The 21,023-nt window shown below is 41.2% G+C and overlaps 1 protein-coding gene across 2 annotated transcripts in view; it reads right to left on the bottom strand.

The window, feature by feature from the left end:
- LOC124545358 (DNA replication ATP-dependent helicase/nuclease DNA2-like) overlaps positions 1-21,023 on the bottom strand; it is a 152,709-nt gene that overhangs the window by 15,577 nt on the left and 116,109 nt on the right. For both annotated transcript variants that reach the window (XM_047124261.1, XM_047124262.1), the window contains 4 exons: positions 12,903-13,054; positions 11,555-11,799; positions 8,493-8,686; positions 4,314-4,500 (listed from right to left, as the gene is read on the bottom strand). In XM_047124261.1, the coding sequence (XP_046980217.1) occupies positions 4,314-4,500; positions 8,493-8,686; positions 11,555-11,799; positions 12,903-13,054 (778 nt within the window). The remainder of the gene's footprint in view (positions 1-4,313; positions 4,501-8,492; positions 8,687-11,554; positions 11,800-12,902; positions 13,055-21,023) is intronic.

Raw genomic sequence — 21,023 nt, 5'->3', positions numbered from 1 at the left:
TTGCCTACAAGACTCTCACTGTCTGGCCACAAAAAAACATTTGCCTAATGACTGGAGCAACTGAATCACATTCTCTGCCAGTGTTTTGACAATCTCTCGTCATGTCCTGAAATGAGGAATGTCACACCTACCGTTCCACCCCTCCCACAGTGATACTCCACTGAACCTACACAATATTCTTGTCCACCCCTACTCCAAACCCTTTACACCCCCCCCCCCCCCCCTTTCACCTCATGGCTCAAATCCCTGTAACTCATCTAGATGCAAGACCTGTCTCATACATCCTCTCACCAACACCACCTCCAATCCAAGCACAAGCATCACTTATCCTGTCAAAGGCAGGGCTATCTGTGAAAGCAGTAATGTTATCTACAAGCTAAACTGCAATCACTGTGCTGCATTCGACATGGGTGCGACAACCAACCAGCTAGCTCTCTGCATGAGTGGCCACCGACAAACTACAGCCAAGAAACAGCTGGACCACCTAGCTTCTGGAAACGCTGTCCAACACAATGATTGCTTCACATGTGCCAACTGGATCCTTCCTACTAACAACAGCTTTTCTGAACTGCGCAGGCAAGAACTCTCCCTGTGATATATACTACATTACCGTAACTCTCTGGCCTCATCCTCTGTTAGTCACTGTCCTTCACTCACAATCAGCTTCCCTGTTCCTACTCCAGCACTACACAGCCTTTTATTCCACCAACACACCTACAGTTTTTTTACTTCTCCTGCAGTATCACCAATGACCACACCACAGCGTTTTGGGGCCAGGAATCATATGGAGTTCAGCTCACAGGCAATAGGTGGCAGCACCACCGCTGCTTAACAGTGCAGGCATGACCACCACTAGGCCGCTTCTATGGCAATCCCAGCAATGCCACCTGGCATACATACAGAATTTAGCAACCTACCGACTACAAGCCAATCATGCTATGCCATACCATGGCACTGCAGGCTCACTGGTAGCCTGTGTACTCCTGCAGGCCCGGGCTAGTTAAAAACAAATGCACCTCTGCGGATGGCACTGAGACATCAGACTGCAGTCTCCAGAAGTGTTTGGACTCACTGCTTGTAACTACGCACACATACAGACTTGACGTGACAGTGTTGTACGACTGTGTCAAGGACTCAGTGTACAATTCCGTTTGGCAGTATGTGTGTTCAGATCTTGTGTGAACTTCAGTTGGGAGATTAAACTTGTTTTTCCACTTATGCCTCCAGTCTTCTTTGTTCCACACTTCCTGGATACAGCATCTCTCTCCCTTCCTGCTCACCATCCACCCTCCCGACTGCACCTAGCTGCCCTACCCTCACCTCACTACATTCCTGTGTAGTCCCACAAGCAGCATTTTACCATCTTCCCCCCTCCCCTGATATCCCTCCCCCTCTGCATCACAGTCTCCTAATCACCCACATTGCTTCTCCCATCATTCACAGTTGTTCACAGTCGGGCCTCAGTGGCCAGAGGCAGTGGTCATTGTGTGTGTGTGTGTGTGTGTGTGTGTGTGTGTGTGTGTGTGTGTGTGTGTGTGTATTGTCTATTTCAGAAGACAGCCTTTTGGCTGAACGCTTTCTTGTTCAGCAGTCATTTTCTTGTGTCTGTCTGCGACTCACATCTCTACTATATGGTGAATAGCTACATTATTTTCACAATACTGAACAAGTAAAATGATTATGGTGATAAATTTTCTACCTAATGACTCAAGCATAGTAAGATGGACCTGGGCCTACGCTGACACTGCTTTTGGTATAGTTTCTAAATCACCAGCTGTTTCTGCATTCTCTCTCCTTTGTTGACCCACGTGTTACTTTCAGTCCCATAACAATTCCAGATTCCTTGCAATAAGATAAGTAAGGATCATAGTGAACAGAAGTAAATCAATCAAAACTCAAGTGTAAAATTTTTTGCGGGGAGAACTTCATGTATCAGATCAAGAACTTTTCTGCTTATCTCACCAATGCAGTTTTGGATATTGTTTATTGCATGAAGTGTGTGTGTGTGTGTGTGTGTGTGTGTGTGTGTGTGTGTGTGTGTGAGAGAGAGAGAGAGAGAGAGAGAGAGAGAGAGAGAGATTAGTGTTCCCACTGCTTGGTTTTTTTATCTGTAGAATAAACTGAGGTGAAAAAGAGTCATGGGATTGTGATACACACATAAACAGATGACAGTAGTATTGTGTACACAGGTTATATAGGGGAAGTACATTGGCAGAGCTGTTATATGACCTCAGGTTGTTCATGTGGAAAGGTTTCCAACGTAATTATGGCCACACGACAGGAATTATTTAAAATTTTAAAGGTGTATTTGTTTTTAATATATCTTAAAGAGTAACACATGCAAAAAAAGACAGGTAATATATGTGAAAGCTTAGCTTCTCTTGTAGCTACACTATAACATTTCCTATTTGTGTGGTTGCACTACTTAACAGTGATGTTGCTATTGGCTCACTACATCACGTGTCCTATGCTCTGAATATCTGCTGTCATTGGCTGGTGAGATAACGTGATGTGAGCTAAGGTTAGCTGACAAAAGTGCGTCTCGATTTCAATGCTTCAGAAACTAACATGCTGTGTTTGGTGGAATTCATATTCATACTTTCAAAATACGAGAATATCAGTGTACATGTTGCTGTGCATCACAGATTTTTCCAAAATGCATTGTTTTATTTCTGGGTTTTGTTTCATCAAGTACTGGGAAGTCATACACCAGTGTATAAAACATTTACCATTCAAAGGACTATTTAGTTTTACAGCTCCAAGGGATCGTATACTGCCACTTACCACAGAAAATGTGTATTTTTACCTGGGGAGAAAGTGTATTTTTAACTGGAAAATCTGGGATTTTTTTTTCCTTATCTGCATTTACACCCTGATATCTGATTGGAATAAAGGACATTGCACCAACACACTTGAGTTGTGGAAATCAGATGGAAAAAACTGCAAGTTCTAAAAGAATGTGTAAATTACAAGAGATTTTTGTTTTTACTCTCATGTATGTGATTTGATGACAAAGAAACACGAACTGAAAGAAGAAAAATAGACAAATTTGCTGGCACTCGTCCTTTCTTGCAGCTGTTTGTTCTCAACTGTAGAAATTCATACAACCTGGAGACGTATGTGACTACTGATGAGACACTGGAGGCTTTCCGTGGGTGTTGCAATACATTACTAGTAAGCCTGGAAAGTATGGAACCAAGAGTTTTGCTATCTGTGGCTCAAAAACAGTTTTTACAAGTAACTTGGAAGTATACTGTGGAAAACAAGAACGTGGCCGCTATCGGACCTCAAACAAGCCAAGTGACATAGTGATGCTCCTGTTCCTGACTCTGAAACTAGAAATTGGTACATGCCATGTTGGAACCCCATTATCATCTGAGGCTTCTTTGTTTTATCATAAAGTTTTGATAGTTCATTCATTGGAGACAGCAATAACATACAAGTATGTATGCATGTATGACGTGAAAGAGAAGCAATGACTAATGTGTGTCTTTTTCTACTTCATGAATGTAGCAGGAATCAATGCACAGATTGTTTATTCGTAACAAAGATTACGCAAGAACAATTTTTTTAAGGCTCTGGCAATGCCACTGATGAAAGATCCAAAATAATGTGCTTGGATGGTGACATTTCAGCCCTCGGAAAAGGAAGACGTATGTCAGTCTACTTCTCAAGGATAAGCAAACAAGAAACATGGGAGGTGTGTAACTTGCAGGTGAACAAAAGATGTATTAACAATCATTACCCTTAATACATGCAAAAAGTTAGTTTGTAAGAAACACGTGACAGTTGCTTACACTTGCAACAACTAAATTCTTTATTCAACTGAGGCTTATATTCATGAGGCCTGAAATGTAGGGAACATGTACTAAACTGGAAAACAGAGTATGTAAACCTCAAGTGAAACACTTTGAATTAATTTTTCATGAAATATTTAAATACTATTCTAAAAAAGTTCAAAGTTCATAAAAACATGCAATTAAAGCAATAGTATCCACAAAATAAACACCATTTTTTCAAGGTATGTAATCGTTCATGTAAATTATGTTATTAGGTATAAAATACACTGCATGCCTGTTCAACTAATGGAAACTTGGTGCACCTACTCAAGGGTTAACTATAAATCAAACCAATTAAGTAATAAACTTCAACATTATCAGGTGGACACTCAAATGATATTTGTGTCGTTTATCAAATCAGGGTACATAAACTAATAAGATCTTTAACGAAATGTTGGTCGTGTATTATGAGGATCATTATTTACCAGCAACCAAGTTTCATGGTCCACTTATTTAAAACTGTTAAGTCCAAACCTGTATATTCTCAACACGCAGAGTTGCATTTGCAATATCCGCATTTGCACAGCGTAACCGACCACCATATGCCAAGTGATTGGCAAGTTTTACAATGGCACGATTCATACGATATTGCAAGTCAAGTATTACTGTTGCTCCCAGTCCATCCAGTCGAGTAAACAGACTCTCATCAAGACCGAGCTGCCTGCGCAATAAACAGAACAAACACAAGAAAATTAAGGGTGTTACTAACAAAATGTATTTCATACATAAACACAAGGTATGTCTGAATTTAATAATTATACATCCAATGCTAACAAACAGATCTTGCATACTGTATAAACCCGCTAAGTCCCTACCAACAACTTTGACCTTCATCACTTCAATCACACAACATAATAATGTACAAATGTACAAATAAAAGAGGTAAAGTAAATCAGAAATACAAGCCAAATGTGACAAGTTGAACGTAATCATTCTACATGTATATATTACCTCCAATTAGATACTTCAAGCAAGTAACTACACACAATGTATGTGATATACATAAGCTTCTTGCTCATGCTAAGAGCAAGAGCATGGTAAGAGACGCAAATTGTCTAGACTCAAGTTGATTAGCCATTTCAATGCCATGTGGAACTATGTCATTCTACAACAAAACCAGTATCATTCAGAACATTCCCAAATGTCAGAACAAATCAGGTAATTTTGCATTGTCTGGAGGTGGAATCTGTGTTACTTGAAAACCTGTATACCTGTACATGTAGTGGTGCAGGACTTTTAATGATGTCTACAATGTCTCTTCCTCCTCCAAGAGTGTTCCTTAAGAAGGCCGACATTAAGCACTCTTGCTATCATTGAGTGTTGTTTGTTAAAATACTCAAACTTTATTCATATAATAAGGAAAGGGCAACCACCCACCCAAAGCAGACCGAAGCACTGAGCTCAGAGACATATAACAGAAAACAGCTTTCACACAAGTTTTCGAGCTATTGCTACTACTCATCCCTCGAACAAACAACTTAGGAGCACACTTCTTGTCACTCAGTATTATCCTTGTCATGAATGTATTAATCATCCACTGTGACACGGCTATGGCTTCCTAAAATCATGCCCTGAAACGAGGTCCATTCTCTCTGACACTTTGCCCACCACACTTAGAATAGGTTTCCGTTGCCCTCCCCATCTCCGCAATATCCTTTCAAACACTATGCTCTCTCTGCACCCATCTCCCTATCCAATGACTCCTACCCCTGTGACTTGCCCCACTCACCCTCCTACCACCACCTATACCAGCCCCGTAACTGGGCTAACATATACTACCAAAGGGATGGTCACCTGTGAAACGACACATCATATATGAGCTGCTATGAATAGGCAGAGGGTGTAAACTGGCAACATCAGTATCCTGTTGCAAAGCATTCTCTACAACATGACAGTCATGACCTTGGTGCCTGTTCCACCAGATGTGCCATCTGGATTCTTTCTACAGACACCGGGTGGAAACTGGCACTACAATGTGTCCTTGGTTCTTGTCATCCACTTGGCCTTAATTTGCATTTATTTCTTCAGTTTCAGCATTTCTTTACAGTAACTATTCATGTTTTCAGTCCCTTTTTGTTTTCTGTCTTTCATTTTCTGATCTATCTGTTTTTCACCGTCTGCTCGCACCCATATCACCTACAATGTACTTAGCTTTCCCCTCTTATTAATTTTTGCAGTATGTTCTGGCAGTTCTGTCTTGCGTATTGTCCTGCCTTCTGCCTTTATGTTCTCAAGTTTTCAAATCTTGTCTGGTACAGTCCTCAACCACAAATCTTTCCTTCTTATCCTGTACATTACGTCTCCCCTGACCTGGAGTTCTGGCCGACTTTTATGAAATCTACTCCTTTTCCTAAGCCTCAACAGTCCTTTTCCTTCACCCCTCTTCCTTCTGTTTCACCCCTTCTGCCGGAGGAAGGAACCATAGGCTCTGAAAGCTTGCAGACTTAAATACCTTCAAATGTGTGTTCTCCTGCAGCTGCTTAGTGAGTTGATTTCTTACCTATCCAAGAACAATATACGAAGATATTTTCTATGATTGTGTTGTGTACCCATGAACAATAGTTGGGAAACATACTGTCTTTAACAGGTTGTAAAATTCAATTACGTCCATAAATTTTGGTTTCTCTGGAGAAATAGCCACAGAATCAACTTCATGTCTTAAGAACCAAGTGTACAACAACATCAGCATTGACACAGCTAATGAAATGTTTGTTGAAGAAGTCCATATACGGTGAATAACTTTTTAATCAAAGATTTCACTATTGAGGTGAGCAAGGAACTTTGACAAAAAACTTTCATTTCCAGTAACCATTAATTTTTGACAAACATGGCTCAAAGAAAAACTAGAGTAAAAACTTTTCAGATAAATTAACAGATTGCTAAGATTTTGTATTGAAGAGCTTATCCTTTGAGTGTGACTGAGATGTCAGAATGAAACATAATCTGACTGACACTTAAGCAGTAGCTAAGCATACCTTAAATTTCACACTGACAGTTTCACAAAAGCTACATGGAGAAACAAATCCCAACTTTCCAGCACTCATTAATCCAAACATCCAACGAATTCACCGCAAATAGCATCTATCTCATGGGGGCGTTTGGTTGCCATGCACATCCACACTTCATCAATGTGATGCCAATATTCAATATATAAAAAGAAGAAAGAATTTGCTTTCTGAACATGCTATCATTTCTTAGGATAATTTTTCCTCATCAAAAATAGATATTTAAGTTCTGTCATCACTAAATACAAACAAAAAAAGATGATGACTTCTCTTTTTTTTTAATAAATTAGCGTGAGACTATTTTTTCACCTAGAAGTGTGTGCTTACACTGTAACAAGTTTCATCAAACTCAATCAACTCATTGACAGTGGTCAAGCAGTTAACTACTGTTTACAGAGTTGTGTGGATACAACTGGGTTCTACACTGAAGACACACACATTTAGTAGGTATAAAAATTGCAGCACCAGTCTTGTTTATTTTATGTTTACCATTTAAGATATATTCCAATGGAGTGCACAAATACATCTGTAGTGAACCGCTGAGCAACAGTTAGTGTGTTCTCTGATTCTGATAAAATTTGTCACAGCCATAAGTCACATGGACCAAAATAATTTTTTTGTATTTACTTTTACTACTTAATGTATTTTTGCTGTTCGCTACACTCTTCTCATGAAAGTTCAGCCATATGAGATTTTGCTTGACACTTACATGTAATGTCTGTAGATAAATTTCCCTTGCGACATGTTAGACCTGTTACCACCAGCTCCCCCACAGTATTCCACTGGTATAATTTTTCTGTCTTTTACTCCTTCCACTGGATAACAGCCAATTTCTATTTGCAAATTCCTTTAGTCGCACTACCTTTTTTTACAAATCACTGTTTATCCAATTAGGGTACCATTACAAAAAACAATTTCTCACTATTCTGGACAAAGAAAAATCCAGCCATCTTATACATAATACTGATTACTGTTTTGATAATACTATACTGAAGAGCTAACACAAAAATAACTGATTTCCCTGACAGAGGAGGCTGGAGGAGGCGAGGGTATACATGTTTGTGCACTTCATTCAAAAATGAATATATACCATCAGAGGAAATGCCCTTACCGCTCTCAAGAAGAAGAAAACTACGTTAACGAAGTACTCAAAAGACAGTCATGAATGCTTTTCAGACACAGTCTATTGCATTTTAACAAGATATTTAAAAAATCCTACCTTTTTATTTATCTAAAAACAAAGATGATGTGACTTGCCAAACGAAAGCGCTGGCAGGTCGATAGACACACAAACAAACACAAACATACACACAAAATTCAAGCTTTCGCAACCAATGGTTGCTTCATCAGGAAAGAGGGAAGGAGAGGGAAAGACGAAAGGATGTGGTTTTTAAGGGAGAGGGTAAGGAGTCATTCCAATCCCGGGAGTGGAAAGACTTACCTTAGGGGGAAAAAAGGACAGGTATACACTCGCGCACACACCCATATCCAACCGCGCATACACAGACACAAGCAGACATTTGTAAAGGCAAAGAGTTTGGTAAGTCACATCATCTTTGTTTTTAGATATATTTTTCCCCACGTGGAATGTTTCCCTCTATTATATCCATACCTTTTTATTTATATACATACATGTAATTTGTATTACCTAGCTTTCAAAGAAGTCACAACTGGTGGCAGCTGCTGTGGATCACCAACAAGAATGAACCGTTCACAGAGAAGTAATGGCCTCATCAGCATTACCTGCAGGGTCTGAGTGCTCTCATCAACTAAGCACACAGAAAATCGCCGGCCTGTCAGCAAAGGGCTATTTGTACCCAAGCACGTTGATCCAACAATTAGCTGTTCAGGGCAAGATGATGATAAGCATGAATAAAAGATCACATTACATTACATTAGATTTGTAGACAAACTTCCAAATCTCTCACCTTGTTTCAGATGACAACAAAATTTGATTTAATATGCAATAGCAAAATGGTAACACAGTTACAGCAGCCTACAACTGCAATAATAAATTATAACAACATACTATTTCTTTCTCTTAATTGAGAACATTTGTAACTAAGAAAGTAACTTTTATTGAGTAAGGTGTTAATAAATGTGAAGCTCAATCTCAGATTGGGCAACAGGGAAGGGAATCTGCATATTACTCTCAAAAGAACTATCCCAGCATTCACATCAAGAAATTTAAATAACAGCTGGATGGCTTTAAAATGGTCGAAATGTCAAACTGAAAATTCAGTAAGAATGATGGAATAACATTACCCATGAGCTTTTGTCACTAAGAATGCGCTCCAAGGCTGATGTTCATAAGAGAGTCAAATAGTTCATCACTAAAGCTGCACTTGGTTTTTGGTGATCTCCATAAATTGTTCTAAGTAAAATCTTTGAACGGTTCATTCCATGAGGCCGAAACATATCTCTTCCCTCACCTTTGTCTAGTAGAAGCGACATTTCATAATCAGAAGATGATCAAATTCGCAGTGATTACAAACATTTTAAATTATTGGGACTGAAGAAGATGAAAAACTTTAGTGGAAGCATTGGGGTCAGGATTTTCAGCAGAAACTCATAGGTGTTGTCTTCACAAAGTTGGTCATTGTTTATGACCCTGAAATGCAAAAATTTGTTTACACTGTTTATATTGATTCTTTTATATCCTAAGGTGCAATACTTTGCTCCACTTGTGTTTATAAACATAAAACATTCTTTGTTTGAAAAAGGATGATTAAGAAAGATCTGCAATGTCAGTTTGTCAACTTTGTGAAGAGTGTGTCTGAATTGCAGTCCTGCCATGCACAGCACCAAGACAAGAGATGTAAAAGAGAGAGAAGGTGGTGGTGCTGGTGGTGGTGGTGGTGGTGGTGGTGGTAGTTGTAGTAGTAGTAGTAGTAGTAGTAGTAGGAGGAGGAGGAGGAGGAGGAGGAGGAGCAGGAGAAATACAGCGTGTCCATAACTAAAATTCCAGTTTCAAATTACTGTAGAGAGAGAACCACTGCTTAGAATGACATCAAATTTGAACAGCATATTACTGATGCAGGGGGAAAAGTCATAGGGAAAAAAGTTAATGAAAATTTTACCAGTAGATGGTGTCTTAACATAATTGGGGTCGGCTACAAATGACAGATTATCTGAAATTCGAAGGCTATGGTTCGAGTAGCACATTACACCATCTGTACTGTTCAATGTGCTTGACTACACAACTTGGGCAATCAATAGTTGTGGCACTGTTAGTTAGGTAAGCCCATCCACTACGGCAAGGTACCACATTGGAAGGGAAAAATCTGTTTTTAATTGTACTGAGGCTGAAAGTTGCATAAACAGCAAAATGACATCAGTTTCTAGTTGTCGTGAGACTAGTACAAGACATGTTCAATATGTTGTCCATTTTCTGCCACAAGTTGAAACTGAAAAACAACATGTTCCACAAAAGATTAGAATGTCTCAGGGATCATGTTCAGAATGTGTTGTGCAGCACATTTCTTCAATTCAGCAATATTCATAACAGGAACCCTGAACACAACATCTTTCCAATAAACCCACAGCCAGAAGTTCCACAGATTAATATCGGGTTATCTGGATGGCCAAGCTGTAGGGAAATTATGACTGATAATTCTATCATTTCAGAAAAACCTTTGCAGCGGCCATGTCACTAGCTGTACAAAGCGCAGAGGAGCACCATCTTGCATAAAAATGGTCCTACCCATAGATCCACACTGTTGAAGGGTTGGAATTATGTTGTTGTGCAAAGGACTCACAGCATTTATCAATGATTGTATAGGTAACAGGACCTGCAGAACTCATCTCTTTGATAAAATATCGCCCTTAGATAAACAATGCCATGGACCCACACCACAAAGCCACCTTTGAAGAATGATGTAGTACTAATTAATGTGCATACAGGTTTTCTGTTGCCCATATTCTGCAATCCTGCATATCAACATGTACTTGGATATGGAAATGGGCTTTGCCTGTCCACAGAATGTTCCTTGGGCGTTCATTGTCCACTTCCATGCAAGCAAGAAATTCCAGAGCAAACATCTGCCTTGGTCACAGGTCAGCAAGAAGCATCTCCTGAACACGAGTGATTGCAAACCATTGCTCGGCCCCTCAGCAATGCTGTGGCCCCATCTTCAACTGACGTTAGATCAACTGCTTTCCCCCCTCTGCCACACTGCACTTCAAAAGAACCTGTCTGTTCGAATTTTGTAATGATTTTCTACAGACTCTTAACAGACATTGGCCCAATGCCTTTTTTCATACCCTTGAGTGTCCGGGACTTCTGCAGGGCTAGTGGTGCACCGTCACCATCCTTGTAAAAGAACTTTACCAGCAGCATGCAACTGTTTCGACAGACAGTTACATTGAGTGTCTTGGATGCAAACTGAGAAACAGCTGTGTGCTACGTATCTGTTGAAGTGCCCTATTCTGACATTTAGATTACTATCTATTGGTCAAATTTTCATTAATTTTTTTTCCTCCGTGATGTTCCCCCCAGCAACAATAATATGCTGTTCAAATTAAGGATACACTGTATGTGATGAAAAAGCTTTTTCTTTTTCTTCCTTTTTTTAATAACTTTGATTTGATCTCTCTTTCTTTTAATATTCCTCGTCTTTTTTTGTGTTACTTATAAAACTACTCTATCTTTAGCATTATTAAATAATCATAGCTCTGCACAGTACATTCACAAAATCATACTTAACTGACCCTGGAATTGAGTCTCTTAGTAAGTTCTTCAGGTGTCTTACAACCCTTACTGAGCTCTGCTTCTGAAAAACAACGGAGTTCAGGATGGATGCGTTGTTCAGAACCCAGCCGCAGAATAGGCAAATTATGTTTCTTCAGACGAAGCAGCAAGTTGTCAACAGCTGAATGAGTGTTGCTTGTAATCAGCACTGAAGCACCACGTCCTACAAGGACGCGTACTAGAGATGCTAACATTTCAGTCTTTCCTGTGAAAGAATATTAATTCCAGAAGAGCCTTTATTTTATCAAAATTATAACAAAATTAACATAATCATAAGCCAACTAAGGGCAGGGGAAAGGTGGCTATGTCCAACATCTAACTGCTGCTGTTCTTTGTTCCATGAGTGGGTGTTGTGGCCATAACTAAAATTTGTAATTCACAGTTTTGTGACAAGAAAAAAGTTGTGAACTCTATCGAGCATTTCTCCCTGAAAGGTAACAGGTTTCTTTTCATTGTAGGGGGTGGGGCTGTAGGAAGCGTGCAAACAATTTAACAATTTGATAGTAAGTTTTATTGTATACATACACATTTTTGAGCCTCTAAAGAGTCTAAAGGCTAAACAAATATAATTTTCAGAATGAGATTTTCACTCTGCAGCGGAGTGTGCGCTGATATGAAACTTCCTGGCAGATTAAAACTGTGTGCCCGACCGAGACTCGAACTCGGGACCTTTGCCTTTCGTGGGCAAGTGCTCTACCAACTGAGCTACCGAAGCACGACTCACGCCCGGTACTCACAGCTTTACTTCTGCCAGTTGGTAGAGCACTTGCCCACGAAAGGCAAAGGTCCCGAGTTCGAGTCTCGGTCGGGCACACAGTTTTAATCTGCCAGGAAGTTTCAAATCAGCGCACACTCCGCTGCAGAGTGAAAATCTCATTCTGGAAACATCCCCCAGGCTGTGGCTAAGCCATGTCTCTGCAATATCCTTTCTTTCAGGAGTGCTAGTTCTGCATGGTTCGCAGGAGAGCTTCTGCAAAGTCTGGAAGGTAGGAGACGAGGTACTGGCAGAAGTAAAGCTGTGAGTACCGGGCGTGAGTCGTGCTTCGGTAGCTCAGTTGGTAGAGCACTTGCCCACGAAAGGCAAAGGTCCCGAGTTAGAGTCTCGGTCGGGCACACAGTTTTAATCTGCCAGGAAGTTTCAAATATAATTATAACTACAATTATAAAAATACTGTTGAAGCTCCAGACAGTTTGTTGCTCTGAATGGTGATTCAAGCTTCCCATGCATTTATTTACATTAAAATAATGTGCAATGTATAACAACAATTAAAAACAATAAATGTTACAAACTCTCTAACCAGAACTAACCTGTGCCTGGCATTCCACAAATAAGCAAGTAATTCCTGGAAGCGACTGATTTGCGAATTGCATTCAGTTGAGCAATGTTGAGGTGCTGCGTAATCGTCTTTTCTGAACCGCTCAAGCGTCCAATTTCTTCAGACGAAAATTCTGGCTTCGCCCTGGTAAATACAGTCTGAATCTTTAAAATGAAAAAATTAATATCTATCATTCCCAGAAAAACATTGCAAGAAATTATAACAGTTTCTGCATCTACTCACAACCATTAACATTACTCTTTCCAAAGAGTACTGTCACATCTTTCGATGATCAATCTAATTGCTTTTACTTTCATTGTTGCAAGTGGTGTATGATGTAAAATTACTTACATCTCAGCATCATATAACCAATATCAGTAAACGGTACAATTATTTGCTAAGCCACATGGGCAATGCCAATCAGTTGCCTATTATTTTGATGTACTAATAAATGTTACAGCTTATGTGAAGGACATTGAAAGTGATCCCTGGCAACAAAAAGGTCAGAATAAGGTAATGCTGGGTGCACAAGCAGATGGTAGGAAGCCCCCCTCCCCTCCCACGGATTATTCTTCTCAAGAAAATGACAATGAAAGTAAAACTGCCTTTATGATTTATCTTTAGATGCCAAGGAGAGGGTTGGATGACAAATTATTTTATGCTACAAAGGTTGAAGGTTGTTTTGAACATAATATCAGTCTGTATTTTTAACAGAAGGAAGATGTTGCTGCTGGATTTTTTCAGGGACTTCGTATCCAGAAAGTTAAGCAACTGATCACAAAGTACAGCACAGACCCGGTATTAATTCCTGGTGCCATGACCTCACAAATTCAAATTACAGATGATGATGTGAATAGATCTTCTAACACTCACATTTCTGAGGAGACCATGCCCTCACTTTAGTTAGGGTAGTAAAGAGGATGGGGGGAGGGCGGGGTACCACGCACCTCAATATCCATACAGTATTAGCGGATTCTTATTTTCTGGGCCAGAATATCAAGCAAATCTATTACGAAAGGACTCAACAAGTGCTGCACATCCAATACTATGAATGGCTCAGAAGAGGGAATACTTTGCGTGGATTGCCAGGAAGGAAGAAATGCCATTAGGTTTACAAACAAAGTGGTGGTGGTGATGGTGATTCACAACAGTGATACAACAGATGACTAACTTGGATAATGATCAGGAAAGGAAGGGAAGATAAAATTAATGTATTCCCACATACCCATGGTCTCTCTGCCCTTGAGCACTACCTCTCCCAACGCCCACCCGAAGATCTTCCAAAAACCTCGTTCCTTATCACACTTACCAACTTTATCCTCACCCATAATTACTTCACTTTTGAAGGCCAGACCTACAAACAAATCACGGGAACGGCCATGGGAACCAGGATGGCTCCGCCCTATGCCAACCTCTTCATGGGCCGCATGGAGGAGGCTTTCCTGAAGACCCAACAGCTGCTTCCCCTGGCCTGGTATAGGTTATAGATGACATCTTTGTGGTCTGGACTCATGGTGAAGAAACACTCCTTAATTTCCTCCATAACCTCAACTCCTTTTCGAATCTGAATTTCACCTGGTCTTTCTCCAAAACCCAAACCACCTTCCTGGATGTTGACCTTCATCTTGTTGAAGCTCACATCCAGACCTCTGTCCACATCAAACCCACAAACAAACAACAGCACCTTCACTTTGATAGCTGCCATCTATTCCACATCAAACGCTCCCTTCCCTACAGCCTAGGTATTCGTGGCAAACGTATCTTCTCCAGTGACGAATCCCTCAACAATCACACCAATAACTGGACCAGTGGTTTCCTCTCCCACAACTATCCTGCAGACCTTGTCCACAAACAGATTTCCCGAGCAATACATTCCTCCCCGTCCAACAACAATGTTCCTATCCCCAGACCACACAGAAGCATCCCCCTTGTCACCCAATATTATCCTGGCCTCGAAAACATCAACAAATTACTTCACCAGGGATATGACTTTCTCAAGTCAACCCCTGAAATGAGATCATCCCTTGACAAAATACTCCCCACACCACCCAGAGTCGCCTTTCGTCGCCCCCCTAACCTCCGTAACATCCTTGTTAAACCCTACAATATTCCCAGACTACCTTCTCTACCCAGCGGTTCCTACCCCTGTAACCGAACCCGCTGCAAAACCTGCCCCATGCATCCCCCCACAACCACCTACTCCAGCCCCGCTACTGGTAAAACATACACAATTCAAGGCAGGGCCACAAGTGAAACTACACATGTCATTTATCAACTGACATGCCTGCACTGCACAGCCTTTCACATCGGCATGACAACAACTAAACTGGCTGAGCGCATGAACGGACACAGACGAACTGTCTGCCTAGGAGATGCCCAATACCCAGTAGCGGAGCATGCCCTCCAGCATAATTCTAGGAACCTAGGAACCTGCTACACCGTATGTGCCATTTGGCTTCTCCCACCCAACACCAGTCCCTCTAAACTGCTGAGATGGGAACTTGCACTCCAACACATCCTTTCATCCCGCCATCCCCCTGGACTGAACCTACATTAAACAACCTCACTCCCATTTACTCTTCAGTCTTCTCCTCTTTCCCTTTCCTCTTTAGCCATTCACGCATCTTTTCATCCTACATAGTTGTGTTTATCTTTATACTATATACCTCTTTACTTCTGTATGCATCCTCTTTGGTCTGAAGCTGGCACAGTACTTACAGTAGAATATCTTTGGCTTCCCTCTGACAACCATGCCTCCATCCTTGCTACCCTCCCTATTTTCCTTTCCCTGTTGCTTCATAACCTGGGTTGTGAGTAACTGAATCTCCTTTCCCTTCTTCCCTTTCTTTCCCCTCTCTCCTCCGTGATGAAGGAACATTTGTTCCGAAAGCTAGGAACGTAAATTTTCGGTTCTGTTTTATGTGTATCTATCGGCTGTACTGAGCTGAGGTAAGTATTGGCCAGCCCCTCTATCTCTTTGTTAGTATTTGTATACCATCTCCTTTTGTTTATTTTGGTTTTACTTGTATTATCAAAATGTAGACAATGAATTAACAGCTCATTAAGTTGATAATAGTTACAACATTAACATTTATAGGCAGGTATTTCACAGCAATAAAACAGTTTGTAATTTTAATGTATCAGAATACATGAAAATGATATTTTCTGTAGGAGTGTCTTCAGGAAATTTAAAAAAAATTAATAAATAAAAAGGAACATTATCTTATATTCATGTTTGTCTTATATTCAGGTAAATATGGTACATCTTCCTTCCACTGCTCTTATCTATTGATAACTCTACAATACTGAACCTTCAGCTCTGGACCTAACACAACAGTTATCACAGCCTTTGGCACGGGGTCTTCTATATGCCAGTTAAATGTTCCTAACAGTGTTTGAAACTGGAGTTTTGCATAGACTTTACGAAGCTGCAATAGCAGTATTACATCACAGTGGCATATGTGGTTTACCACATGGAGCAGAACTATGAACATTGATATTAAATTATTGGAATTAGCATGCATAAGTGATGGCCAGGTTGAAAACTTCAGCAGGTAATTGCTGAAGAGACAAGAGCATGAAGGTTGGCTTTTTCAGCCATCTACCTCCTGCTTAATAAAAGGAATTCGTTCTCAATACAGTCAGTTTATAATTAAGTGTTGATATCTTCAAATAACTGGAAAAGACAGAAAGGTAACTGCAATACTGCATGGCACATGGTGCTGGCAAGAGGCACATGTGCTGCACTTACACAGCGCCATGGTAGCGACTGCCATGCAAGGCAAGTAACTTAACACTGAAAGGAATATGCCTTCTGCTCCTCTCAGTCTCAACCAGACAGACATGAGAATACAAAGTGAGCCTCACTCTGTCATTCCACACAGACACAAGTATCAATTTAGTATCAGTTCAGACATAGCCAGAGTTACTGCTTGACAGAGGGGTTAACAGGGTTATTTTTCAGGTGGCATCAGAAAAGAAGCATGTCAAACTTCAGCAGCTTGTAATGTGGTGGCCCTTTGAAATACACTACTGGCCAGTAAAATTGCTACACCAAGAAGAAATGCAGATGATAAACAGGTATTCACTGGAAAATATATTATACTAGAAATGACTTGTGAATACATTTTCATGCAATTTGGGTGCATAGATCCTGAGAAATCAGTACCCAGAACAACCACCTCTGGCCGTAAGAACGGCCTTGACACGCCTGGGCATTGAGTCAAACAGAGCTTGGATGGTGTGTACAGGTACAGCTGACCATGCAGTTTCAACACGATACCACAGTTCATCAAGAGTAGTGACTGGCGTATTGTGACGAGCCAGTTGCTCGGCCACCATTGACCAGACGTTTTCAATTGGTCAGAGATCTGGAGAATGTGATGGCCAGGGCAGCAGTCAAACATTTTCTGTATCCAGAAAGGCCCGTACAGGACCTGCAACATGCGGTCGTGCATTATCCTGCTGAAATGTAGGGTTTCGCAGGAATCAATTGAAGGGTAGAGCCATGGGTCGTAACACATCTGAAATGTAACGTCCACTGTTCAAAGTGCCGCCAATGCAAACAAGAGGTGACCAAGACGTGTAACCAGTGGCACCCCATACCATCACAATGGTGATACACCAGTATGGCGATGACAAATACATGCTTCCAATGTGCGTTCACCGCCATGTTGCCAAACATAGATGCGACCATCCAAAAAAATGACGTTTTGCCATTCGTGCACCCAGGTTCGTCGTTGAGTACACCATCGCAGGCGCTCCTGTCTGTGATGCAGCGTCAAGGGTAACTGCAGTCATGGTCTCCGAGATGATAATCCATGCTGCTGCAAACATCGTCAAACTGTTCGTGCAGATGGTTGTTGTCTTGCAAACGTCCCCACCTGTTGACTCAGGGATCGAGACATGGCTGCACGATCCGCTACAGCCAAGCGTATAAGATTCCTGTCATCTTGACTGCTAGTGATACGAGGCTGTTGGGATCCAGCACGGCATTCTGTATCACCCTCCCTGAACCCATCGATTCCATATTCTGCTAACAGTCATTGGATCTCGACCAACGCGAGCAGCAATGTCACGATACGATAAACCGCAATCGTGATAGGCTACAATCCGACCCTTATCAAAGTCGGAAACGTGATGGTACGCATTTCTCCTCCTTACACGAGGCATCACACCAACATTTCACCAGGCAAACTGCTGTTTGTGTATGAGAAATCGGTTGGAAACTTTCCTCATGTCAGCACTTTGTAGGTGTCGCCACCGGTGCCAACCTTGTGTGAATGCTCTGAAAGCTAATCATTTTCATATCACGGAATCTTCTTCCTGTCTCTTAAATTTTGCGTCTGCAGCATGTCATCTTCATGGTGTAGTAATTTTAAAGGCCAGTAGTGTATGTGGCATGATGGTGACAACAGAAGAGTACAGCCACATGTCTCAGTCCTCAAATCAAGTTAAATTAAATAGCTTGTTGAGTAGGGAATGTTCAAAACACTTCATGAAACGTATTTTTTGTGTGAAGTGTAATTGCTAGTTATACGAAAACTGTGCGAAAGTGAATTTGAAATTCATAAAAGAAGATCATCCATGCTTGTGTACGTATTATTTATGTATTGAACCTGCTGACCTCTTAAACACAATTGACTCTAAGGAAAAAATTACTAAATCACTTCAAAGTGATACTGAAATGCTGAAAATAGAAATATTAACACTAAAAGTAGAAAATGTTAAAATTATTGTTGAAATAACTCTCTCTCTCTCTCTCTCTCTCTCTCTCTCTCTCTCTCTCTCTCTCTCTGTGTGTGTGTGTGTGTGTGTGTGTGTGTGTGTGTGTGTGTGTGTGTGTGTTGTAACGAGCAAAAAGAGAGGGAGGGGCAATGGGTTAAGACAAGGATCAAAATTTCGTGTGGCACGGCCAAGAGTGGAAAATAAAATGCTAAATTATGTCAGGATGAGGGATGAATTGGTATCAGTAGGAATAAATATAACTGTCGGAGGAAAGAATCTGGGGCATCAGCTGGTGCACAACAATCCTTGCAGTCACAAAGTGTGCATTGTGTGTCAACAATCGTTGATACAGTGTGAGTCTGAACTAATTGCAGTGTGGAAGGCGATAAGTAAGCACAGGAAATAAGAGAAAGAATGGACAATGAAAACAGTAATGCTATAGAGAAGAGTGCTGAAGGTCTCATAAATGCCTTCATAGATAGGCATTATCCCCCAAACCTAATCTGCAAACAGATCTCCCATGTCATTTCTCTTCATATCCCCAATCTAACATCTTGACCAGAAATGAGTGTCATTGTACCCGTGATACTTCCTACCATTCCTAAAGCGGTGTTCCATCGCCTACCCAACCTGCACAACGTCCTAGTCCATCCCTATGCCAATCCCAGTCCCTTGCCACAGGTATCATATCCATGTGGAAGACCCTGGAGGGAGCGCTGTCCAATCCACCCAGCCAACACTTCCTATTCTAATCCTGTAACAAGTCTATACTACCCCATCAGGGACCAGGCCGCCTATGAAAGCAGCCTTGTCATTTATCGCCTCTGCTGCAGTCATTGCACAGCTTTTTATATTGGTGTGGCTACCAAGGTGTGCACCCGTGGTCTAGGGATAGCATCTTTGACTAGTAGTCAAAACGTCATCGGTTCTGGGTTCTAAACCTGCCACCACTTAAATTTTGACCAATAAACAGCATTAGCAGCTGAAGACTTCCAGCATAAGAAGTCCCCCTCATTCTGCCAACGACCCTGTCAAAGAGGGCACAGGAGTGGACAGAAGTTCAGGGCACTCCTTTGTCTTTGCGGTGGGAAACTGCCCCTAAAGGTGGAACAATCAGCAATGATCAACAGCATCAAGATGCAGAAGACAATGGAAATGACTGCATTATAGGCAGATAACGTGTATGCACAGGCCATGTGGCCTGTAATTGAAAAATGTGTCGTCATGATTTCTCCATTGGCTAAAGATTAAGAATAGTCCACCATTTGGCTCTCTGGGAAGGGACTGCCAAAGGGAAGAGGGTGGGATGACCATGAGAAAAAGATTGAATAACCAACGAAAGGATAATGTTCTGTGAGTCAGGGTGTGGAATGTCGGAAGCTTGAATGTGATAGGGAAGCTAGAAAATCAGAAGAGGGAAATACAAAGGTTCAGTCTAAATATAGTAGTGGTCAGTGAAGTGGATTGGAAAGAAGACACGGATTTCTGGTCAGATGAGTATAGGGTAATATTGGAAATGAAAATGCTGTGTGGCTAGGGCCTTCCGTCAGGTAGAGCGTTTGCCTGGTGCAAGTCTTTAGAGTTGACGCCACTTCGGCGACTTGTGTCGTTCCTCCCTCCCCCCCATGTTTCTGTACATTTTTAACGTATTTGTGCATGGTGCATGTTTTCACATGGTTTCATGCAGTTTTGCACATTATTATGTATCTGCATGTGTTTCTGCTTGTCTTTAATTATTTTTTAGACATTATTTACACTTCTTTTCACTTATCCAGCTCTTCTCACAACCATCAACACCTATTTTGCCCATTTCTGCATCATTCCAGTTTACTTTACGCCAGCCTGTCACAATGGATCCCTCCTCCATCTTTCTGCACCAGTTCAGAAAAGTATTCCTTCCCTGGCTAAAACCCAGTTCCATGTACTGTTCCACAAATGCTGCCTACACCATGGAATCTCCCTGAACAACCTAAACATGAAGATTCCTTTCTTTGGATCCCACCCCTCCTTTCACAATGACCTACACATTTTCACATTCCATCAATTCCTGGTCCTCACAAACCTAGTACTGCGAAATCACATCTCCATAGTACAGGTATCCCTGAATTATCCCTGCCCCTCCACATTGTACAACTGCCGTGCAATCCCTTTCCACAAATCACATCTGTGAAATTGAATCCCTTGTTTTCCATCACCTCAAGGAGCATTCCAGACCCGACTCCATAAATTATCCAACCTGTTGACATGCTACTGCAGCCTCGGGGCACCACAATCCAACCACTATTGTACCCACAGTGTTACTCCTTGTCCACCCCTCATAGCAACTAAACCCTGCCTAGCTGACCTTTTCAACTTACCAGATCTCCCAAAATGCCCTACCATCTCT

Source organism: Schistocerca americana, chromosome 8 (genome assembly GCF_021461395.2).
Source record: "Schistocerca americana isolate TAMUIC-IGC-003095 chromosome 8, iqSchAmer2.1, whole genome shotgun sequence".
Lineage (NCBI taxonomy): Eukaryota > Metazoa > Arthropoda > Insecta > Orthoptera > Acrididae > Schistocerca > Schistocerca americana.
Note: the sequence above shows the minus strand (reverse complement) of the source record. Positions and strands in the feature narration are given on the sequence as shown.